We start from the raw sequence: 25,870 nt of genomic DNA, 5'->3' as shown, positions 1-25,870 counted from the left end.
CAAAGGCATACTTTTCACACTGTTTAAGTTCAATTTGACTTATTTTGCTAGAGGAGAGTTAGGGAATGTCCACATGAGGGGTTCGAACTAGGTAAACTCCGATAGCTAGTAGTGACGCAACTGAGACAAGCCTGCCTAAGAGCAGTGTCCTCAGTGTGCATATCAGTCAGAAGACAGAAGATCAAGCCTGAGACAGCCAGGAAATCTCTGAAGTCAAATACTGAGATGTTATTCTAACATGTATGTACTAATGTACATAATGTACCATGTTAGAGAGATTTTGGCTATTTTTGTTTGTTTTTTACCTTGCTCTCTTTGCACTGAGAGTATTTCAAATAGTGCAGCTGGGAGCAGATTGCTCCAGACTAAGCTTACCTAGATCAGGTCATATGGGACAGCATGTTGGAAGTAAGTGCATCAGTCGAAAGGTTTTACTAGAAAATATAACCCTGGTCTAAGTTAACAAAGCGCCTTACTAGCCTGGAATCAGATGACCAGAAAAAATAACATAACAACCATATTGCCATGTCCTATCAACTCTTACACCATTTGAGCCTATGGTAGGACTGAAGGAGAAGAAAGTTTGATGGGCTTACACATTTTCCATTGCAGATAGGATTAAAACAAGTAAGAATTATAAGTAACAGTTTTAAATGAGTACTTGAGTAGAATGACATACAGATGACAAAAAGAAGGTAAAAGATGGTGATCATTAGTTTTCACTAGTAGTTATTAAACCAGAAACCTAGTTAACTGAATAAAAATATCAAAATAAGAGGAAGTTAATGTAGTTAATGAACTGTGTTCCTATGGTTCCTGCCATGATGCTTTTAATGATCTGCTCCACAGAGTAGCAGCAAAGATTTTTTTTAAGAGTAATCACATAGCTTGATTAGTCTCTCTATATGTTAAAAATTATGAGGAATAAATTCAGTCAGAATACATATTTTTTAACATAGGAAAATACTGAAAATGAACAGGAAAATGTTAGCATTTAAATACACCCCCATTTTTATTTATTGAGAAGAGAGAGCCCTTAAGTATGCAAACCTACATGTCTACATAGCTTGGAAAATCAGTTATGTTTATTCTACTGGCATTACTCCAGATATACAGTACATATGGAAGCCCCTAAGATGAGAATCTGGCTCTGCAGTCATGAAGGTGGAAGGCAGGAGGAGATAAATTTGATATGATTGCAGAACTGTTTTCTTTCTCTGCTCAAGGCTGAGGAATTGTTAAGACACATCTGTTCAGCACAGAGAGCAGGTAGGAGTTACATGGCATACAGTAGTTCTATCACAACAGATGGATGATTTTAATTATAAAAGTTAAAGACAAAAGAATACCAAGTTCTCACTTTGCTTGTTGTGGTGTGTCTTAAAGCAGTTGTCACCATTGGCTACCTCGAGGGGACACATGCTTGCCTCTGAGAATTAGGCCAGATTTAATGTTTCAGAACAGACATTAGTAGAAGCCCATTTCAAGGCAATAACATTTTGTCATCTGGTTTCTCTTTTTTTTTTTTTTTTTTGTTATTTAGGCAAAGCATACCCTTCTCAGAGACCTCGGCCGTGCAGCCCTTTTTCTACTGACAGCAACACCAGTGCAGCTGTCAATCAGAGTCAGAGGCCAAGGCCTACTAAGAAACATAAGGGAGGAAGGTTGGACCAACCTCCCTTGCCTCATCGTAGGGAGGGAATGACAGACGGTAAGTGTTGTGGTGTGAAGTCACTGATAAAAACCTGCAACAAGCAGGTGTGCAGAATGGGAGAACATAAAGAAATCTTTAATGGAATATGCATTACAGTTGATGATTGTTTTGCTAAAGTGGGGTTGCCAGGTGAGCAATACTGCAGTGCTAGCAGTGTGGAGCTTGGTTAAGTGAATCTTTGAGGAACTTTATTTCATCTCTGAACATGTTAGCGTCTCTTAGTTTTTCTTAGGTCTCAGTATAAATTTTACCCCAAAATGACTATGTTGCAGGTGGACTGTCATTAAAAAAAGGGCCTGTCGTTAATTTGACATACAAATGAAAGTAGTCACTGCCAGCAGTAGCTGTATGCTGTGAATTCGTAAGAAACACAGACCCAGTCCCACAATGCCCTCTTTGTTTTGTGCTGGTTTAGACAGCCACCCAACTGCTATAACAATAGGTGCTGTGCTTTTCTCATGACTCTGCCTCATGTCTTTGTCTGTGCTTCTTCTTTCCTGACACCCACCAGCCTCAGTGACTTTGTTTCCCTCTTTGGCATTTCTTCTTCCCTCTGATCACTGCTTACCATCTGGAAATTTCAGGCATGTCCGTTCTGCTCTTCTAATGAGGAAGTTCAGTCTTCCATTATCTTTATCTACCCCCTCTTGAGTTTGGCAGAGACCCAGTTGCTGCCTGTTACTCCTTGAAGAGGACTAGATAGGAAGGTGGCCAACTGACTGCCTCTTCTGATCTCTGGCCTGGCCCCTGTAAGTGCTGAAATGATCTGAGGGGAAAAGCAGGCAAATGGAAAAACAGCATTAAAGGAACAACAAAGGATATCTGTAATGCCATGCAGATGGAGTCATAATAATTTTCCTCATGCTGACCTCTCAGTGTTAAGAGCAGGGAAACTCTGAGACAGACCGTCTTACCTGCCACAGTGACCCTCATAACACTATATGGACCACAAGGTGTGATGCCAGTGAGTCTGTCTCTTAAGTATATCTTGACAATTCTTCTAGTGTATGGGGAAAGTGAAAAAAAGAAAAAGAAAAAGAAAAGTTAAAACAACGTTAGATGTTTAACGATCCTCTTTATTCTAGTAAAAATTACTTAAGAATCAGAGAATCGTAGAATATCTGAAGTTGGGAGGGACCCATAAAGATCATCAAGCCCACCTCTATTCATTGTCTTCTTTGGACAGGTAACATAATAGCTTTGATAGAAAGTATATTTAGTTTGGTTTATTTATAATATGCTATTTATTACTGAACGTATATATATATATGAATATATTAAATTACAAGGTGAAGTGTGGCCACTAAAACCACCAGAGCTCTCCTCTCAGTAATGTTATCAAGTGTGCAGATATTATTTTGCAGTATGCTCTGACAGATTCCCTTTTTGTCAAACCGTGAAGGAGGAGAAAAGATTCCAGAAATGAGAGTGTTCACCAAAGAGAGTATCATTACATCTCATGCTCAGTGGCTCATCCTCACTACCAATTATTTGGGAATGGATCTGAATTGGTTTAGACTTTAATGCCCTCCCCTTCTGGATATATTCCAGAGACCTTCCTACTACACAGATCCATTAAATAAATGTGTCTATGGGAATAGTAAGTGGGGACTGTGGGTGGCTTGCAGTGCTGTCAATGCTCTTTTTGTGCATTCATCAAGTCAACCCTTTTGTGTGGCATACCCTGTCACCCTCAACCATTTTGGACCACAAATTCTGTTTACATATCAGTTTTTACTGACATGATATTAAGGTGGTGGGACCTTAATTCTTCTGCTTTTGAGTACTATAGCTATAGAAAAGTTATATGGGCACCAGAAAATTAATGGGGATCCAGTTCAGATCATGCAACTGATGGAAAAGTGCCTCCTAGGGGAGTGACTCCATTATAAAATTTAACATTGTTTTAAATTAAAGAGATCTCATTTTAAGATTTATCTAAAAAAGAAGAAAAAAAGAAAAAAAAAAAGGTGGAATCTGCTGTCTTTTTATTATTCTTTATAAAATACTGATCTTATCGGAGTTTCTTTCATATATATTTGAGTCAGAATACATATGATATACCATTTCCTTCAACAAACCACCTCTCAGACACAAGCAGTAGCTGTAACAGCTTTGGACAGTGCTACCTTAACATTAGCCTGTTACAAACCTAGTTAAAATGCTTACTATATGTTCCAAAAATGTATAATGCCCTGGAGTAAAACAGGATTCTTTCCAGTCCTCTCTTACCACAGGAACAAACAAACACAAATTGTACAATATTTCCACTTCAACTTTTACTAAATACGTGTCATTAAAGTGTAGTGGCAAGTCTGAGTCATAGCTAAATTTGCAGAACATCTGTCAATTAAGGAAGCTAAAGGTTGTTGCTGCCACCTGTGTGTATGTAAACAAAAAGGAATTCAGGAACCTCTGGTATACAGAAATTAAAAATTCTAACTGGATGCTTTGTGTGGAATATTGCAAGGAACTTTACAAAGTGACACAGTGTCACAATGCTTAAGTTATCATTAGAAAAAGTGAACAGGAGAACCTGGGATAGACCCAGCAATTCTGAGCCCTAATCTGGACCAATCTCTTCAGTTCTGGTCCATTCTGGTTTCAGTGGGAATTATCACTATAAGTTTTTCTCCTAGTTTTGAGGTGTCTCCAATCCATTCTCTTACAACTGTTTTCAGTTAGATTTGTCATATTAGAATATATTTGATTTGTCAGTCATATTCAAATTCCCAACCTGGATGAGTCCTAGCATCCTCTATTTAACTCTCATCACATACTGGATATCTGTGATTTAAAACTTTTTGTTGACCAAGTAAGATCCAGCCATGTCCTCTCTCTGCCCTTTCCAGTACACTTCCTGACTACTTACCCCTAGGTAACTGTTACTGTGTGTTGGTACAAAAGACCAAAGGAAATATCCTATTTAACACATAGTGTGCTGTTCCCCTACTATGTAAGCATATGAGGGTACAACTTCATGCTTACTTTTGACAGTAATGCACACAAATCCCTTAAAGCCTGCTTCTTCATTTTCTTCAGTCACAGGTCTCTAGTGACTGACTCTGAATTGAGTCTTCATATTTGTCTTGCTGTACAACTTGGGTTGTAACTTCCCCTTCCTAAAAGACCACAGACACAACAGCAAATTCACAGAGGAAGAATACCTTATGAATCCCTAAAATTATGACAAACCTTGATTCTGAAGCTCACAGTCTTATAATAACAAAATAAATAAATAATAAATAAATAGGAGGTTTTTAGTTCTAGTGCTCAAGGAATAATTTGTTTTCTTGGAACCAATGTGTTAATGAATTGGAAAACAGTGGAATCTGCCATATATGTTGTGGCATGGTAACTGCATGACTGAAGTTAAAAGCTCATTCTTAGTTTTAATTTAAAATACCCAAAGAGGAGGGAGAAGAGAAATATAGTGAGGGGTTAAAAAGGAGAACTGTAACTTAGGATTTCTATTAGCTTTGCTACTGACTAGCTATTGTGCATTACAAATAAGTTTTTGCTGTTGTAGATCACTATAGATGCTTACTTTCTGATACTAGAAAGTGGTTCAGAAGCTTCTTAAATGTCGCAGTAATTACCATCCCTAGGAAATGAAATCACTGGCACAGGTAGAAAGGAATGTCCTTATACTTGTTGGTTCTGTATCTTGCTGCTTTCTCCAATTAGTAATGAGAGTCTCTGCAAAAGCTTGACTAGTGACTGAATCATCTGACCAATGTTCTCCCTTCTAAAGGAGGGCTGGAGTAATCCCAGGCCAAAAATCCATCAACCCCTTATCAGGCACTCTGATGTCCTACAGCTTCTCAATCACAATCCCTCCATTACTAAATCAATAAGACCATCACCTCCCCACCAATGCAGTTATAAATTGCCTTACATGTTTGATAATTCTACCATTAGAGGCTGCAAGTAGCAGTCTCAATGATGTCCCATTGGCCCAGTAAGTTGCTAGCTCCTTGAGGGCATTTTACCTTGCACCTGGAAGGTAATGTCATTTAGGTGAAAGTACAGTGATAATCAGTGATTCTGCTCTGGGTATTCTCATTGAAAATCCTGCTGAAGTCCCTAGATTTCTAGATTCAAAACTTCTCTGAAGTGATTGACATGACGGAGTGGGTTGTCTTGCCTCTATCTGGTAATAAGTCAGCCTGATAGGGACTGAGACTACTAACTTGTTTGATCTCTGCTTACTAGCAGCTGGAATGCCAACCATTAACCATCATATATGTGCATACTCACAAGTGTGCATGGAGACACATGCACAGTCGCATACAGACATGTTTGACTGGGAAATGAAAGGAGAGGTAAGACTGTTCTCTGTGGCATAGGAGAAGGAAATTTTATTAACTTAAGACAGAAGATGTGCACTACAGGATTTAAATTCTGGAGCAAATAAAAAGCCAGATGTCCAAACGAAGCTCTCTTGCAGCTTCTATAAAGAAGGAAATTACGGTGTTACTGTGATCATCCGCCTGAGTAAGAAAAGGAAAAAAGCAAACAGTTTAATCAGGTTATGATTGACTAGAATTAGTAACCGTTCTTACAGACCTCCTCAGACATGTCTACCACAGTTCAATAAGTCTGTACCCAGGCTGAATCCATCTTGCATTAATTCTGTAGTATCTGTATTTCTTCTAGAATTGTGTGAAACTTCATCAGAAGCTTATTTTTTATTTTTCATTTCAACTCATCCACAGGTATCAAATACCTAAACAACTTCACAAATATGTTTTTTCATTTCAATTCTGTGCATCAGGCAATCATCATGACCATTCTACAGATGGATTAAAGCAAGAATCAGGTTAACAGTAGATGAGCAGGATAAGTCCAGAGTAATTCTGGGAATTGCAGCTAGCTCTAGCATATGCAGTATGGTTAAAGTACAGGCCTTCTTTCCTTCTCAGTATCTAAATATTAACAACTATTAGATGGTAATTTCTAAAGAAGGTTACTTTATGTTAAAAGTCTAATAGGGCAATCATTTTAACTTTTTTTGTGTTTGTTTGTTTGTTTTTTTTTCTATGATACTACTTAAATTTTTTGTTTATATTGAACAGTAAATATTTCAAGTTGGAAAATTGCATTGTCAGATGTCATGTTATGACTGTTTATTGGATTCAATGCATCTCCATAAAGTGCTTATAAATCACAACTTCAGTAATCTCTATTTCAGATTGCATGAGCAGATGCCAGTGTTGTGGTTCTGTACTTTAACTGGTTATGATTGCAATAAAATCAATTATAAGAAATGCCTTTTTGGAAGCCAACACTATAAAGCAATTTTAACGTTGGCAAGCTCCCATACCCTCCCACTTCCACCTACAGTAACTCAAGTATAGTCATTGTCATGAAAGGTCACATCTATATTCATAACTAAATATTTCTCAAATAAATTAGTGCTGAACATAAAGCATACACCAAATTCACTGACAGATTATTATAAGGCTGTTCTAGCCAGAAGATGGATATCTTAATCAGAGGTATAGCACTTCAGCTATGAACAAAGGTACAGGGGCAACATCAGATACAACTTCTTTCCCTTGTAGACATAAATAATCCACATATCCTCATTTATCTGTAAGAGACAATGTTGACTGCAGTGATATCTCAGCAACTCTGGAAGCATTTCTGCCCCTTGTATAAGATAAGGGTATCACCCCTGACAGCAAGGACATGAAAAAAGTCTGTGTAGCATTATATAAAGCTGGATTACAGCCTTTGGAATAGATTCACTCCAAAGGCCTCTTTACCAGCTTATAAAATTAATTTCAGTTTCACTGTAGTTATAAACATCTGCAATGTAACAAAAAAAGTTATAAACATCAGCAGGCAAAACAAAGGTTTACTTTTCCATGCCTTTTGCTGAGCCAGTTCAATTCCTTGACAAACCTTGACAACGCTGTAAGGTACAAAAGACTAGAATGGAGGACAGACCCATAGCTAGTGTAAAGTAACGTAGATTTGGTGAAGTTGGTGCAGCTGCACAAATTTATTTGGGCATGCATTTCTGAAAAACAGAATTATCAACAAGTGTTGTTCTTATAAAACAGGTATCCTCTATGGGAGTTCTAATACTAAAGGCACTTCCCTTCTCTAATTTTTTTTGGTTGGTTGGTTGGTTTTGTTTGGGTTTTTTTGTAATCTGAGGCTTTTCTGGACTATTATAAGTCTATTGTGTAGTTTACGCGAGAATTACAATTATCCATATTCTGTAATTAACGTCTGTCAAGAAATAATAAACAAAATGTACTTTCACCTCCACAAATGTGATTAGAAGCTTGATCTTCAATTCTGCAAGCATCTTCTTAGTCCAAGTCACGAGCTTGAAAAGAACAAGATTTGTTAAAGACCAGGAAAACATATTTCAGTGTTCAGCTGAAATGATATTTTAATTGGTTATATTTGCAAGATGTCTCAACTTAGACTGGCCTTCCTCATTTGTGAGACTAGCTCTTGGCTGAACTTCAACATAGTGCTTGAGTAAGTGCTCACCTGCCATTTAGTGGTTTCATTTAAACACACATTTTCACTGATATTTGATGCCTTTTCAATGACGGTAGGTTTTGTGAATAATTTTTTCCCAACATTTTGTGGAATTTTTGTATTTTTGTTGTTTTATATTTCAATTTTGATTTGAAGCCTCACGCTGACAGTGAAGCCCAAATATGGGAGTGATGAAGCAAGACCTAATATGATGGGGGGAAATCACTCTGTCAACTGGCACAGACCAGTTTTTCGTAGACTTTCTTAATTGCTTGCTGTTACTGAAAGATCCAGATGGAGTGTACCCCACAGAAAATAAATCCCATGCTTATAAATGTAAGTCAGGACTCAGATTCCATAGATCTTTATGGAAGTTAGAAAGAGCAGTAACATAGTAACCCAAGTATAAAAACTAGTGGCAGGTAAAATCACGTTTCTGATTAACACAGAATTTCCTCCTTTTAAAATCAGCAAATGAAGTGATTCATGCCATTTGCAAGGGACTTTCTTTTCAGCATCGAGTAGACCTTCTGTTTCAATTAAAACATTAGTTCATCTAAATCTTATTCACATTTTTTAGATCTTCCACCACCACCTGACCCACCCCCTGGTCAGGGTTTAAGGCAGCAAATAGTCCCCAGCCAGCGTGGAAGCTCGGCAGAGAGGAAAGGAAGCTCTCTTGAGAGGCAGCATGCTCCGAACGTAGATGAAACAAAGAGCTCCCTGGACCGGCATGCTAGGACTTCACTAGAGTGGCAGCGGCAAACCCAGGAGTGGATAAGTTCTACAGACCGCCAAGAGGATATCAGGAAAGCCCAGCACAAACAAGCCTTTGATTCAGGTGTGTGTCTGCTGCACCAGCCGAGGCAACGCAGATGGCTTCTTGACGCTTAGCAGCGGGTTTCTGGGTCTGGCAGGATTCTAGGGTAGCCTCATGCCCCTCTGTGCCAGCACTGGTGAGGCTTGGGCTGGAAAATAAGAACAGGCAAAGTGAAATCAGAGTTTGCGCTCCAAGCATTTTCCCTCCTGCAACAAGTCTCATTAGCACCTAACTTGGTGTGTTCTTCACAGTGTTACAGCAGTTAATAATGTTGTCAAGCATAGTGGTGGAAAAAAACAGGAACAGTTTCAGGCAAGCAGGGAAGGAAGGAGAAATGGATTTGTAGTGTATTTTCTGTTAGATGTGTTTATTTACACATATAGGGCCATATTTGCTAGTTCTTTCAACTTGCTTCTAAATTTTTTGCATGTCTAAGAGGCCTGATCCTTCTGAACTGTTGACATTTTTTTCCAGCTGTATTTAACACACTGTCTACTCGATATTCAAGGATATGACAAAGTAACATTTATTAGGCCCAGCAAGATGACAGCACAGGTTTTCACCTTTTTACAGGACCTGTTCATTGCTGTGTGCTGACTTTATCTCCTAAATAGGTTTCAAGTCTGTAAAAATGGATGGATGTAGGAAGTGATGTTGAGCTGGAGTTGTAGTTCTACAATGTTTGCAGATTCCTTCTCTCAACCTGACCTCAAGTAAAAGCTTCTGTTTCAGGCCCCCTTAGTAGACTATGTTCTTTAACCCACTAATCAAGTGTCATCCCAATGCTGATTTGAATTATGCAAGAGGACAATTAAGAACATTAAAAAAAAAAAAAAGTACTTGGAGCTTCCTGTAGGGCTACAGTTTTTTCAAGTATGTATGTACCTCCCACAGTAATACTAAAGGTACTCATCCATTTTTTTATTGATTTTGTTCTACTGTTACTACTCCTTGTTAATCTAGCACAATAATATCAATGACATTCTAAAAAAAAAAAAAAAAAGTTAGTAGTATAGAGGCAAACCTGTAATGGGGACAGAATTTACTGAATAAAGTCCTCCAAGGAAATATTGCTGCCCATATTTAAAATGTAAATATTTTAAGTAGAATCCATATTTTTAAATTGTAGCAATAGTGGTACCAATAAACCCCCTCTAATCTTTCAGCTGCGTAAAAAAGTAAATGGTTGTTCATGTTGTGGAATGATGATGTGAAATCACAGTTTAAAAACAGTGTGTGAAAGTCATGCTACTTGGTGAAAAGGCAATTTTAATTACAATGTACAAGATGTACAAACACATAGAAAAAATTCCAAATATACTTTATACAAATATACTTTATATTTATAGTTATTATTAAGGATGTTTCTCTGACCTGGTTAGAAAGACCCGCCCTCCCCTCCTTTTCCTCTGTTTCATACATTAACAAAATAGAAAATGTCAAGTATTCTGCGCTATAGAGGGTGTATAGTAGCAAAATCCCCATCCTGCAGGACAGATTTCATCTGTCTTTAAATAAAAAGAACTTGATATTGACACTTCCAGGGCCCTACATGAGCACTGAATTTAGAACTGGAGCGATTACGTGTATCTTCTTCTTGTCAAGTTCAGGATGACCAGAGCAATTGCATATTCTTTATGCATGACAAAGCATTCCTCCAGAAGATATTACCCTGGTAGAAGGGGTTAATAAATTTTGTGCAGAAGGTGGGCCAGAGTTTCATACCTATCTATCTGTCTTCTCATTCCAACTTCTTATACTACAGCTTTCTTGCTCTGTGTTCTTTCCTCTAGTAATTTTCAAAAAGGCTATTCTTGTGTGTGATGCTTGTTTGTATTCCTAAATTTGGGGGTTTAATAATATTCTTGATCGATATGTTTCTCCCCTTTCTCTTTATTAATTACTAAGATCTTTGGAAACCTATTCTGCCACAGTTTTCAATATATTTCCAAAAGGAGTTATTGTAGTTATCAGCTTCAAGGAAATAGCTAATTTGCTGTCTAAGGGGCTTCATTCAGACAATACCAAGCTATGAGTGAAATTTTGAAAGCAAGACCTCTGGCTTGAAGTTGAATAGAATAAAATACCTAATTCTAGGAACCGCGTTTCCACTGGTTGCTTTCAGTATACTTAAGATCACTGAGCTCCTGCCAATGGCTTCATTGTGAAACTGCAGTTAGAGCACATAAAATATGACATTCTCATCTACCCCTCTGAGGAAAGTAGTACTAGATCTAGTTACAATAGTTCTGATATATTGAAAGCCTCTTGGTTATCTTATGGGGTATAAAAACATCATTACACACATATATCCTGATTTCACAGGGCTAGAATTATTTCTTCAAATTAAAGATTCAATATTTGGAAGAGAAAGGTATCAGCAAAGCCACCCCATATACTCTGCGAGCCTGGGGCATGGGGCGCTGTTTTGAGTGTTTAAATGTGAGCCCATTCTAAGGACTTGAGACATCTACCTTTCATGTGCTAGAATGTTGTGAAAAACTTCGCCTGTATCACAATTGCTTATTTTATGGATTGTGTCTATTTCTGAGGGCACAACAGATAATTTAACACACCATATGCTCTATAATGGCAATGCACTTTATTCATGGTCATTTTTTCTTAATATTTCATTGAACCCAAATGAGGCCTTATCCTGAGTCCACAAACTAGAAAAAACAAATCAACTCACCATATCTGTCATCCTCAAACTCTTTTGCAATGCTAGTGACTTTTCTTTCCAACCTTTAAAATGTATCCAGCTTTCTGCTATACTGATTTATGCTGCTTGCTTTATTGCTACCTTAATGCAAACTGTTCCATATTTTAGCTAGCCTTTGGAAACCAGGTTTCCATCTGATTTTATTGTTAGGGCTTGATATATATATATAGGTAACATAATTTAGGAGGCTATGGCTGTGAAGCACTATTTTACTATGTCTTTTAAACATTTCTCTATATTTCAGCAAGGACAGCATACAGTCAGCACAAAACATTGATTATGTCCTTATGGCCTGCAGCACAAATATTCTGGTCCCTTGGGCAGGACCAGAGGGCCATACTTTGGCAGAGAAACAGTCAGCTGCCTGCCCTCTTCTGCAACAGCTTTACCTTACAGGCTGGTCCTGTTCAAAGCAGGTCACACAGGGAATTCCGTTTTCCTACTCACTTGTGGCAGTAGGCACAGCGAATGAAATCCTGGGTTTCTTCCACAAATTTGTTCTCATTTAGCACTTCCTTAAGTTAATTGTCTCTCTGCTGCAGCCTTTGCAAAGTCTTTGAGATTGTGAATAAAAGCATTTTTATCTCCTCTTTCTTTTCCAACCACCCCCACCTACTTTTCCTTCTGTGTTCTTGCCCTCTGTCAAAGAAAGTCTGTTTCTCCTCATCAGATTGTTAAGAGTGAAGACAATGGGAAAAGCAAAATTAAAGGAAAAAATCCTCTTTCAGCCCAGGTTCACTTTAAAAAATGCCAGATTCAAGCAGGAGATATTCTACTGATTTCAGAAGGGGCAGTTCCTGTGTTTGAGATTAAGCATATATACTCACAGTCTTTCTTGAATCAAACTGTATTTAGCAAGGTATCTTTCTTCAGGTTCTGAGGCAGTAAAAGTGGATCATACACAACAAAGAAATAAAACTGTTTCTATTTTAGTGCTAAATCAGTGCTGCTGTTTTGCTTCTTAGGTTAGTATTATTACAAAAATATATCCTGGAAACTCTGATCCTGTGTGATGTCTTGTTTTACCTCGTGCTGTAAGAAAACATACGGTCTTATGCCTTATTGATATTAATCCTACTCTTGCAAGCAGCTCATTATTACAGGTCTTCACAAAGGAAGAGGCCAAGTGAGCAAAAGTAAGCCTTTTGCTCATAATGAAACATGAAACAAGCTGCAGGAAGATCTGCTCATCCCACATATTCCAACTACCATTATTATGTATAATATAATAGATTCCAAAGTAATTCACCACCAGTTAAAAAATCTTGTGTGCTTTGCACTGTTAGAAATTACTGAGCTGCCAGAAGCTAATTAAATCAGCTGATATTGTAGTTCTTTATCTAAATTGATTGAGGTAATGTTGCCATAATTTAAGCCAAAGGAAAGGAAAAAGGAGAGTCATGTAGACTTGAAGCAAAAATCTAATCATAGTTGCATTGTTTTCGAAATTGTATGTGCATCTGTTTTTATTAAAGTATCTGTGATTTCTGATTTATTATTTCGTAATGAATCTAGACTTTTTATAATTAATACAAACTAATTTATGAATTTACATGAAAGCAAAATTAAATTCATGCTGTTTTCTTTGTGGCATACAATACCGAATTGTATATTTTCTTAGGTAGAATTGCCATGCTATAAAGCAAGAAAAAAGACAGATACCTGAGGGCAGGAATTAATATGATGTCCATATAAGAATATCTTGATTATTCCTATATATAGCAATTTATTTGGTATTTATGTTTTGTTTTTTTTTTCATTTTGCTTTTCTAGAAGAGGCACTCGTACCATATAGTAAACCCAACTTCCCATCCCCTGGTGGCCACAGCTCTTCAGGAACAGCTTCTTCTAAAGGATCCACCGGACCTAGAAAAGGTGAAGTCTTGCGAGGAGGTCACCAACGCAATGCCAGTGACCTTCTCGATGTAGGCTATATGGGATCAAACAGTCAAGGACAGTTTACTGGTGAATTATGTAAGTTTTTCTCTAGCTACAGTTTAAACTCTCAAATAGACAAAAAGAGAAAAAATATAAATCTGTTGAGAAGAGAGGAGGAAGCTGAGTGTGATAATCAGATGCCCATGATGGCAAACAAAGGAAGTTCTTTTGTCCTTTGGTTTGGACCGGTTCAAATATGTAAAAGCCATGCCAATATTATGTACATAGTACATCTTCCAGTATGCTGTGCTAGTGAAAAACTGGGAAAATTGAAAAGATGTTCTAGTAATTTAGAATTTTCTAAAGGCCACACAAAGCGTAGTGTGCTTGTCTTGGAAATGCCATTGGCAGTTTTCCTCAAGGGAGTGAATTAAAAGGGTGTTGAACTTGTTGGGCAGCATGGCAAGTTTGTGGTGCCTTCTCTTTAACTTTCTGTTGCTTGATGAGCAGTATTCTGCTCTTTTTGACCTTTGATGGAGGTCTTCTTTTGCAGCTGTAACCCAGTTTTTCAGTTGTAAATCCCAACTCTTTCCTCAGCTTTCCAGGCCGGGGGAATTATTTTCCAAATTTTTTTCTATTACCACTCAGTATGTGTTAAACCTTCTATAAAACCATGTTAATGTTGTGTATGTGATGGCAGTACTAAATGTCCAAAGGTTTATAGTTGTTTGAAGCAGTACATCAACATCCCAGCTAGCTCAGGTATACTGGTGTGTTTACTAGTAAAAGCAATGTAGCTGTTGGCGTGTCTGCCTCCTATTTGCTGCAGTCAAACCCTCAGTACCTCCCAGCAGTTACTGCCCAGTAGCTTGTAAGAGAGCTGATGGTGGTCCACAATCCCTGAAATGTGATGTCTCAGATACAGTGTTGGTAAGTGCTGAATTTATCATCCATCACTTTCCAACTTAGAAACAGTTAACTCTCTTCTCCCAATGAATATTTATCCCGTGCTGCAATAATGTTGCCATAGGCTTTGTTTTGTGGTTTGTTTTTTTGTTTTGTTTTGTTTTCCTTATTACAACCTCTTTCTCTTTGTTTCTCTCTATAGAGTAGTTGAGAAGACACATTGCAAGATGCTCTGATGGACCATCAGGTCTGAACTCATGGAAGTGATGACACTAAACAGTGCAATGAACATTTTCTTTATTTATGTACTATTAAAAGAACTGTAAATGCAATGTAAAGACACACAGCCACACATATCCCACAGATACTTTACTTGTGTTCTTCTCTTTAATACACCATCCACCTTAAACTATTCCTTGTCAGGAGTATATAAAAAAGAAAAAAAAAAGGGAAAAAAAAAAGAAAAAAAGAAAAAAAAGTAAACACAAAAGCCTCCAGGATGGAAAGGATTTCCTTCTGTATATAATTTCTTTTGTTGCATTGCTATGCAAGCTCACCTTCTTTTTAGCTATGTTCATATTCATGTCTGTTTTTATTGGTCTGTTGTACTATATGTGAATTAATAGGCTGTGGTGCCATATATTAACTTTTAATTGTGTAACTTTTATGTTTAAAGTTTGCACTGCAATTTTATTTGGTGATAAGCACAAAACTCTACTCCTCATGACATGAAGAAAAAAGACTGAATGTGTGAAGATTTACGTACTGTAAGCTACTTTGGATAACGCTGGATGTAAAGGAGTGTGTTAGGTGGTTTTCCATTGGGGTGTAGAAATGAGAAAGTGACAGGCAAAACTGATGTCAGTGAAGACATTAGAGACAGATTTAAATGTTTGAAAAGCAAGCAACATAGTTGCTCTTCTTATTAAAGATGGGGTCAGAAGTTGAAAGTGGGAGATTAAAGAGTGAATATGAAAATCAAAGGTAGCATGAGATGGCCTAGACCCTTTCACTAGAATGATGCTCTTGGTATCTGTTTTTAGCCATCCCATGCCTCTAACGGGGAAGAAAATCAAACCTTGCTACAAACAGAAGAACTTAAGGTGTTTCACTAAAGCTGTTTTGTATTGCAGTTTTAAAATAATTATTACCATTAATTTCTCCAATGCAAAACATGACAGAGATTTCCCAGGAGAAACAAACAATATAAACTCAAGGAATACCTAGTAAGTAGATAAGGGTGCAATTTATTATTAAGACATATTCAGGCTGCTTCCAAAAAATTGAAATGTCAGAGTATCACATTTCATCTTTCCACTACATGTACAGTACAATAGAGGATAGAGCTGCACCACTGAAATTCATGACATTAATTGTTTTGATGCAGTCTAAACAAACCTTTGTGTTCTGTTACCTGAAGTCTTTGAGAGCTGCAGCTGGATCCACTTAATTTGTAGTGAAATGTTTAGTGTTTGGAAGGAAAGCAGCAGTCAAATTCTTTTTGGCTTGCATTAAGTACATTTCTGGCAATACAATGTATCCAAAAAGTTGGATATATACAAAGAAAATTTTTTACCTGTGTTTTAGTGAGTGACTTCAAACCCTACGATGATGAGGGAATAACGCATGTTTATAGAATTTTTGAATAAACCAAACTCTGTAAGTGGACATTAATGACAGCATCCTGCCTCTTCATTAGTTTTCATGACTTTGTCCAAATCTTCTGTACCTCTCAAATCTCAATAAGTAAATTGTCAAACTTTTCTTAGAATATTGTATGTGGAGAGTCCGTTCATTTGATGCTTAATTTAAATACTGCATCCTACAGCTTATTTCTGTTAGTTATCTGACCATGAACACAAGTTTCCATTTGAATACCCTTTTCCTATAACCAGTCTATGTTGTTTTATATATTGCCTTGGAGCTCACCAGTATTAAGAACACTTTTAGTAATGGCAGAATTTTAGAAAAGTAAATCACAATGCTAAATATGTGTTGCTTTTCATTTCATTAACTTGTTCCATGATAAGATAAAACACTACAGCTATCAACTATAACTCAGCACTATTGAATATTTAAAAAAATGTTAGTTACCTTCCTTAAGGTCAAGTTATTTAGCAGGCTACAAATAAAAAATTCAGGAAAAATGTATGTGTCTATATACGTGACCAATGAATATATGTAATTTTCCTGCTTGTTAAACCCTTATAGTTAAAACCATTACTAAAAAATGTGAAAAAATTTTAAAGTAAGATAAAGAAGGCATCATATTTGCATATGTATGTTTTTATTTTGGTGTTATATGAAGAGAAGAATATTAAGGGTACAATTCAAATTTAATTCTCCGGAATATCATTAACTCAGTCACCAGTAGATTTTTTTTTTTCCTTTCAATTTCAAGGCTTGTGCTGAGCTTTGGTGGAACACCTTACTCACTATATTCTATTCAAAATTCAATATCATTAGACGTTGATTAAACCATCCCAATTACTTTCAAATATGTGTTTTATCTCTTCCACTGGAAAGTAAATGTGTGTCAGTATTAAAGCTGTGCAGTACCATGGTATTCACTAACTTGGCCATCTGCTTCTGTACATTTCTGTTCATTAATAATTTGCTTACAATATTACATAAGATGTTGTGTATCGCAAAGTGTCTCCATTATCTTACAGGTGGTGTCTCTTCTTTTTTTTTCTCTCTCTCTTTTCTAAACAGTGTACTTCCAATGAACCACAGTACATATTTTTTAAAATGCCATTTAATTTACTATTTTAAAAGAAGTCTTCTTCTTTTTTTAAAAAAATTGAAAACATTTATTGTGAATAATGTGTTTAAAGAAAGGGATGTTGTGGCAGCACTTAGAATTGTTTTAAATTTGTTTTTTTTAAAAAACCTGTTTATTGGCTACAGTTTGTTCACGGAAAAGTATGACCTCTTAATGTGTTTCATTGGTATTGTTAGTGCAGCAAAGATTAATTGGCATAAAAAGTTGGTTAATAGTACTGTTGAAGTGTGTATTGTATATTTACTGGGGAAAAAATAAACCATATTCACATTTCAAATCTATGTCAAAAGAGCCTGAGTAAGGAGTCAATATGTGAAAACCCAGACTGGGAAAATCAGGCAATAATAACATAGACTGAGCTATAATCATCACTGTCCACTTACAGTAATAAGGAACATTTTCTATGCTGATTTTTGACCTAGGCTAACAGCTGTCTTATAAATAGGCCAGTGGTAAGCCTGTCAGTCAGAGGGATTTCTGTGAAAGGTCCTGTCTCTATTGGGAATAGTTGTACCAATGTAGTTACACTGATACAACTATTCTGGTGATGCATTCTCTGTTTGTAGACATACTTTCTAATTAAGGACTGCAAGTGCACAGCTTACTTTGCTGAAAGCCCATGAAGTAGTGAACATGTAAGACCTGTGTTCAGTGGGTCTGAACCCTCGGGCTTGGGGTTTTGTACTGGTGGAGCTACTGCCAATCCAGTACAGAATATCACCAGAACATACAAATACTAAGTCAATCTTTTTCAATCTTTGTATTGACTATATGCTCAATTCTAAATACTAGAGGGCTAAAGGACCAAATATTAAATTGTTACATGTGCTTCAGTGGTGTATTGCTGTACGGGCAGCCATTTTGGTGATGGAAACAACAGACTTTTCTTTTTTGCTATTAATTATTTCTCAAGTCCTTATCCAAGTCAGCAAACATCTTGAGCAACCTTTGGTTGTCACATGAAATACAACAGAAACACTGTTCCTTGGGAAAAGCACAAAAGAAAAGGATCATGTAGTGTTTTAAGTATATTTATTTAACTATACACCAATACAAAAGGAATACATAACTGTTTGAAATAATAATATGGTGGCTTATGCTTGCCTCAGAAAAGGTGTGTACTAAGACTGAGAAAGAGATCTCATGACTGACAGAGAGTGGTGGTTGGGTTGGGGGAGATTCTGGCAGGAACTTTTTCTTTAAAAAAAAATATATATATAGGCAGCTTCTTTGGCTTTTCTACAATTTATACAGTTTGGTCTTTTTATTATTAAAGGCCTTGTGGAAATTTATTAGGGGAAGTAGAAGCAAAAAAGTTGACCTTCTTTTATAAAGACTCGGGGGATCTTGTTCACTGAGGGAAGGATTTTTTAATTTATTTTTTTAACACAGTTTATTTTGGCTATCAGGAACAAATTAGTTAAAAATAAATTCTATTCGAAAACCATGTGGGCAATGGACAATTCATTTAGGAGGTATATTGAAAGAGTAGGAAACGTAGCAAAGACTAAAACTAAAAAAAGGAACACATAGCTAAATCCACTAGAGTTTCACATGTAATTCCGGATTGTTGTTAATTAGCATAAAATTCATTGTTCTTGGTTTCCATACTAAAACCAAATTATCCAAAGTCCACAGGAGGTCTAGATCCTTGAGACACTAAATCTGATACTTTAAATGTGTGGTTAATCCAAGCTGTTGTGGCTCGAGCATGCTCAGGGCACAGGAGGCCCCAGCCCTGGTTGCTCACACACCAGCAGTCTCAAGCACAGCAAGTCTCAGGCTTGGCAAGCTTAAGTGGATGCACTCAGTAGGCACCTGGTCAGGCATCATGTTTGTAGAGACCTGGTACTTCACTGAGGATGGGAGTTTTTCAAGGCAGGGAACGTCTCCAATGGTTCAGGCATTGTGGTACTTCATATTGGAGCTACTTAGTCAAGCAAGTCTCATGTTTTGAGACCACTCTCCCCAGTCCTTGTCTCAGTGCTGTCCTGCTGTGGTCTGTGTACTTAGTGCTGTTGCAGTCTCCTGGATCTGGGGAGCCTAGCATGGGGGTGCAAGAGAAGAAGAGATGCAGTGGCTCTGAGAGGCATGTAATGCTCTGCATGCATTGAGTGACTGGATATGTGCCCTATTAGTTAAAAGGGGACCAGGGAACACAATAGAGCAGTGGTCCCAAATACCTGCTCTGCTGTTTGTAGCTCGTTCCGTGTTTCTGTTTCAGACTGACCTCTTTCCCTGCCAAACATTCGTACACCCAAAATAAGAGATAAAACTTAAGTACACCTCATGGGACCAAGAGTAGATGTAGGACGATGCCTACATGCTGCCAGTGTGGACTGGGGATTGGGGAAGAACTAGCTCTGAGCTCTAGTGTTGATGTGAAGACTAGGTAGCTCTCTAGCCTGCCTTTATTTAACTGTGTAGCTACATCCAGGAAGACCAAAGCAGAAAACAATTCCTAGAGCACACCTCAGCATTGCAGCAACTCTTCTGGCATGGGACTCCTCATTCAGTCCGTCTTAGACCTATCCTGAGTTCAATCCTGGCTTCTCACCAACATGCTGAGGACTGAAATGGCTTACACTGACATTTAAGCAAGGGAGGTTGTTCCCCTCTCTGGAGCAGAATGCAAAAAAACTCAAACAAAAACAAGCAAAAAAAAACAAACCACCAACCCTGTCACATAAACACAAACCTTTAAAAACAGTCTTAAAATATCCTAGAAAACCAAGCATTTCCAATTTACATATTTGGGGACTATTTCTTTTTTTTTCCCTTTTCTTGGTATTTTGTCCTAGGTACCATTGAAATTATGTGTATTTTTTCAGAGCTGCTACACTCTCTCTCCATCCCTCCCATTCTCCAGTACTTATCTTTCAGCTGTACAGAAGTTATGGTAGAGAATAATTACATTTGTATACTTTCCGTGTTATAACTTTCAGCAACAAGGTGCAGAGTTGCATTCAGTTCAATTGATCAAAGCCAGATGGGGATGAAATGTTTGTGATTTTTTTTTTTTTAAAGGCCTGCTACTATTTGTGCTGATATTTGTTACCCATTTATGCTGATCAGTGCATCTTTTGCCTTCAAGGATGCCATTAGAAATTCTCCTTTGTGTTCAAAAGCAGGAATCCATTGTGCAGCACTTTGAGAGCCACTCGGATGCAGGTAAAGAATATAACAGCTTGAGCAAGTGCTAATTAGAACCAATTAAACTTAATTGACCTCCTTTGGCAGTAAAATGCATAATAGAACTTGCTCTGTCCTTGCAAAATGGAGATCTGCCTCTAAGCATAAGAGTGAAGCATGGTTTCATGTATCAGCCTGCAGTAATTATGTGGGTATAACAACCAGGAAGCTGGTTACTTCAATTTGTTCTAATAACTGAGCTCTACTGTATCAGGGCAGTGCAATAAAAGTGAGATTTCTTGTTCAGTCTATTTAAAAACTTAATTTTTACAGAGCAAATGAGCATCCCAAGATACCAATACTAATATCTAGGAATGAGTTGGCAGAAAAATACAGAGTCCCTTTTATAGGTAAGTGATGCTGTGAGCATAAAAGAAGGCAGTTATATGCCTGCGAGTTGGAAATGGCTCTGATGCTCAGAGGCTGTGTCTACCCTGAGCAGTAGGTGTAAGCTCCAGTGTGTGGTTTGGTGCCTTGTCGAGGTGAATGATCTGCCTACAGTTTAGCATGGCTCCCTGCTGCACCTTGCAATGAGGTTGCCTTCTGCAGACTTCTGCTTGAAAAGAGGCACTGGCATCCATCCATCTGATGTTTGCCATGCCATGGGACTGGGGCATAAAGCAGGTGTGTGCATCACTACCATGGGCACAAATCTGGACACAGAGGTACCCAAATAAAAATAGAGAGAGAAAGAGTAAGGGAGAAAAAGCAGGGTAAGAAATGTAAAACTGTATGAATTCAAAACTATCAGTGGAGACTGCTAAACTGCACATACCTGTAAAAAGCTGAAAAGCCATTTTTATTAGTAAAACAAAACTGATCCAGTTTCAGTGACCATGCTTTGCTGACTTTTTCCATATCAGGAACTGAATGTGACTGATTTTGCTGCTAACTTGGCCTTACTATTAACAGCAATAAAGGTGTTAGTCAGGTGGGGACTTTGATGTGACCAATAACATCACTCTCCCTTCAGGGAATGTTCATGTGGTAGCTTGTTAATGAATTTCTTTCCTAATGAGTATCATTAAAAACCCTTTGATTAGCTATTTGTGTGAATGCCCTTCCTTTTTCCTCTAAGCTCCTACTTGCACAAGTGGCAGCAGGATTTTGCCCTAGGCAGAAAGCATACAGCTGTATTCCTTATCTCATGAATACAAGTCTGAGGAAAACCTCAATAGGATAGGGAGGGAAAGAAATAATAATAATTAAAAAAAGACCTCACAGATGAGTTGAAGTTGTTTTCTACACATGTACAACCTGAGCAGGCCACTAGCATTCAGATGAGAATGTCATTAGGAGAAATGAAGAGCAACAGGTAGTGATGGTGACGCATGTAACAATAATTTGCATACACCTCAAGCACCAACAAGCAAAGAAACAAATAAAGCTATAATGTGGGGGAAGGGAATGCCGGAGAACAAATGGACTGCAACAAATAAAAAATGCCATGTCATAAAATATAGCAAAAAGCCTAGAAAAAAAATTAGAAACAAAACCAGGCATTTCACATCCCAGGGCCCTTAATGAGATATTGATGGCATAGAAATTGCCTACTCCTCTGCAAGAAAAAGGGAAGACTGAGAAACACAAAAACAATTAGGAAACAGATTTGGCTATCTAAGGCTTAATAGAAAGAGATGTGGCATAGCAGAGCACAATTAATCACCAACTGCCTGAAACACTTTCTTTTTCTGAGCTACTGCAGACCTGTGTCCCCTGCTCCCAGGCAGGCACCTGGGAGGTGACAGGCACCCCATCCAGTTTGTATTCAAAATAAATCTCTCTCTGCTATTCCTTCCCAATCCCTCAAATCTCCTGGTGGATTGCAGGTTATTATAAAGAAACCTTTTGCATTTACTCTGGTGTCACAGGCTTCAAACTAACTTCAGCCTACCCACCTCCTTCTTCCTTCTCTTATTTTTTCCCCAACAAGCATAAGCTTCAATTGCATATTTTCTGCCTTGTTTTTAGGTGTATATAAGGTTTTTCTATTTTTTTTGCTACTTTGCCCAGAAAGCTGTCTTAGATGCATCACACATAGAGAGTTATACTAGTTCACTTTTACGTTTGTTCTATGTGGAATATGTGGTTTAAGTTTAAACTAGGTCATTGGATGCCTTTAGAGCATCTCTAAGTGAGGAAGAGCCATTGATGTGTCTTGATTTGAGTGTTTCAGCCCTGTAAACAGGGCCTGAGAAACTCAGGGTGAATGATCACAGTTGCCAAAGGATTATAGCTGTGTGTCACAACCCAAATCAGGGCCATACGTGATCCCCTGCATCAGTGGGTGTGTATTAATAGCAGCACAGGAACATACCTTAAATGTCTGCAATAGTAAGTCACTCTGCATAGTGACAACCTGTGAGTAGGTCTTGGATCTGGCAAAATCTGTGATAAAGTTTTAGCCTTTTCTTTAGTCAAGATAAACTACTGGTTTCTAAGGTAACTTCTGTGGTGTAGTAGCAGATATTTGCCCATCAAAGGACTGCCTTTCTATTCTGCATACCTACCTTACAGCCGTGGGACATCCAAACATGCTGATTTTCTGTACATAAATGTTTGTGTTCATAAAAACCTGTTTCAAAACATGGGGCTTTGAATGCCCTTCTATCATAGTACATTCCACAAGGTGTTTTTGGATCTTTGGGGAGTTACCCAAATCCCACGAGTTTTCACAAGCACTTTTTGCTAGCTAAGAATATTCAAACAACCCTTTCCATACTTTCATTTTCTTTACTGTCTCATGCAGGCCCATGAAAAAGAACTGATACCACTTTCAGCTTTTTATTGCTGATACGTTACACTTCTGATTTCACTGAGGGACTTAGGAGGCATGATTTTCATAGTAACCACTGTCAATTAGTTAATTGGAAACTAATGGTAAAAGTACTAGACCTCTGAGATCACGTAAGTACCCTTGTACTTTATCCAAGGGCGAAATCTTCCAGTAATTGTGCAGCTCCTTTAACTAATCGGATCACAGAGTTGTAGCATTTTGTAATATTTGCCGTGGAGCTGGGTGAAGAAACTTCACTTTGAGAGTGAGTTGCTCTGATAAGAAACTCCTGCTTGGACCAATATATGGGCTTTTTCTTACCTGCCTTTGGAGTGGTAGCAGCACTTTTGGAAAAAATAATAAATCATAAAAGCCAGTTAATGTTTGGTGCAGGGATGTCCTTGTGCCTGCTGACATGCCTGGCACCTCTCGCCTCACTGGTTACACTCAGAGCTGGAGCAGCCACAGGAGTAGTGGGCAAGGGGAAGAAAAGGAAAGGGAAGGGAGAAGAAGGCATTCAGTATTTCAACCACAATTTTTAGGACCAAAAAATAATTATTGTATTTTTTTACCAGACAGTTGTGTAGCCCATTGTGGATCTGGTACACAGAAATACGCCTTTTGCCCACTGTCAATTTTGTTTCTTTATTTGGATAAATGTAAATACACGTCTCAAAAAATAAAATTTCAGAAAAAAAGCACCATACAAACTGCCAGGATAATGTGAGTCTGTCCTCAGTGCAGGCCTCTGATCATCAATATTAGGATATGTCAGTAAATTGATTATTGTTAGTACAATGTTCCTAGTGCTGACAATAATAATGACAAAATGCTCTTAATTGGTCCCAGGGAAAAAAAAATATAACACAAAATTATCTTTTTTTTTTCTTTTTTGGTGAACAGTTGCCTTTTTTTCTCAAACACTATATTATCACGGTAGTCTTAAGGGTGTTCTGAACCATGTTATGCTGTTCACTTTCCTAAATCTATTTAATATATTGAATGTTTTTGAGCATGAGGCTGACATTTGGTGATTCTCACGCAGTTTCTAATAGCTGCAGGGTGCTCATTTTTGGAAGCAGTTTTATGATACTACAAAATGTCTTCTGCTTTTGCTGGCACATATCATACTATATAGCTGAAGCAGAGCTGTCAGGGCAGCATGTCTTTATTTAGCAAACCATTGTTTGTCATTGAACTGATATTCTTGGAGTTTTTTCAACTATAGCATTGTTGCCAATGGTTAAAATTTCAAAGCTTCATAAATGACTGCGCACAGGAAGATTAATCCAGCTGGCAAAATTTCTACTTTTAGGATTTTTGTAGAAGTCATTAACAGGGAAGCCAATAAATTTCACTCGCTGTTGAAGTCTTCATTATGGAGCATCTGAAACCTTATTATAATGTGGATGACTTTGACATTATATCTACACTTATGTGCTTGCACTTCTAACAATTATACAATGGAAACTGAGCACGACAAAGAGCCTCTGAAAGTAGACTACATTTTCTTCTGCATTCATACAGTGTACAGGTTTAGTAAGGGTTTCTCATGTTGTTTATAATGTCTTCAGTTGTCACATTCTTCTTCTCTTACTCCCCTGGTATATAAAACCTGGCAAATGTCAGCACTTGTAACTATCAGCTTTCAATAAACACAATCTACATGGATGTGAGTCATGTAGACCACAAAAAGGGTAGGTCACTCCTTAATGAGCCGCTGCGAAGGGAGGACAAGTTGGCTCAAAACGCTTTCTGTGTTTGTCAGATTTAATCTGAGATTTTGACTGTACACAGATTCAGAAACACTTGTCACAGGTGGTCAAGACATGCTAGGAAGAACTACAGTGAATAATAAGGCAGTTGTGTTATAATGGTATCATAACACCTGAAGCAGTCTGGGTAGCTGTTGCTTCATTATTCTTCAGCATTGATTTTATTATTCTGAAACAAAATTATTGCAACTTTGGTTTCTGTGATATTGAGGAAATGCTAGTAACTTTTTTTTTTTTTTGGTCTCTGTTCCTTGTCCTTATTTTTGGCTTCTACACCCTCCCTCTTCCTTCCCCCACCCTATTCCAGCCCCCCAATAGATTCAGGTTCATCTCATTTGAAGCAAAGCCAGTTATCAGCATAACCCTGCTGATAAAGCACTCCTGGGTAGCTGCATTGGGGGAAAAAAACCAAAACAACCAACAAAACAAATTGTCCAGTGCCACTAGAAGAAGCAGTATTTCCTTTTTCTCTTTATAGAACTTTAGTCAATCTTCACAGCTCTCCAGAAAGAAATTTCTAATTCAGGAAAACAAATTAAGGTTTCCTTCAGAGAAACAATTTGATAGAGGCATTATTAATTCACTGCCAGACAGGACCTGATCCTTACCCTTTCATACACATTAAGCACCATCTTACCTACAGCAGTCCCAAATAGGAAGTGTTGTTACTCAGAGTACAACATCTATCCCATGCTGTTTATAAAAGCCACTTGGACCTTTCTTTTTTATGTGATTAATTTTTCACACCACTACTCTTAAATTTCTGATGTTCTGCATTCTGGACTCTAACATTTTTAA

At 37.6% G+C, this 25,870-nt stretch overlaps 1 protein-coding gene across 12 annotated transcripts in view; it reads left to right on the top strand.

Moving 5' to 3' along the window:
- ROBO2 (roundabout guidance receptor 2) overlaps positions 1-21,506 on the top strand; it is a 470,138-nt gene extending 448,632 nt beyond the window's left edge. For 6 of the 12 annotated variants that reach the window (XM_051629284.1, XM_051629257.1, XM_051629247.1 and 3 more), the window contains 4 exons: positions 1,544-1,711; positions 8,799-9,059; positions 13,534-13,734; positions 14,747-21,506. In XM_051629284.1, the coding sequence (XP_051485244.1) occupies positions 1,544-1,711; positions 8,799-9,059; positions 13,534-13,734; positions 14,747-14,748 (632 nt within the window). In that variant the 3' untranslated portion in view covers positions 14,749-21,506. The remainder of the gene's footprint in view (positions 1-1,543; positions 1,712-8,798; positions 9,060-13,533; positions 13,735-14,746) is intronic. The other 6 variants (XM_051629326.1, XM_051629309.1, XM_051629294.1 and 3 more) reach the window with 3 other exon arrangements.
- The last annotated feature ends 4,364 nt before the right edge of the window (positions 21,507-25,870 follow it).

This window comes from Apus apus, chromosome 1, assembly GCF_020740795.1.
Source record: "Apus apus isolate bApuApu2 chromosome 1, bApuApu2.pri.cur, whole genome shotgun sequence".
NCBI classification, from domain to species: Eukaryota; Metazoa; Chordata; class Aves; order Apodiformes; family Apodidae; genus Apus; species Apus apus.
The sequence above is the reverse complement of the archived record's forward strand: the minus strand, read 5'-3'. Positions and strand labels throughout refer to the sequence as shown.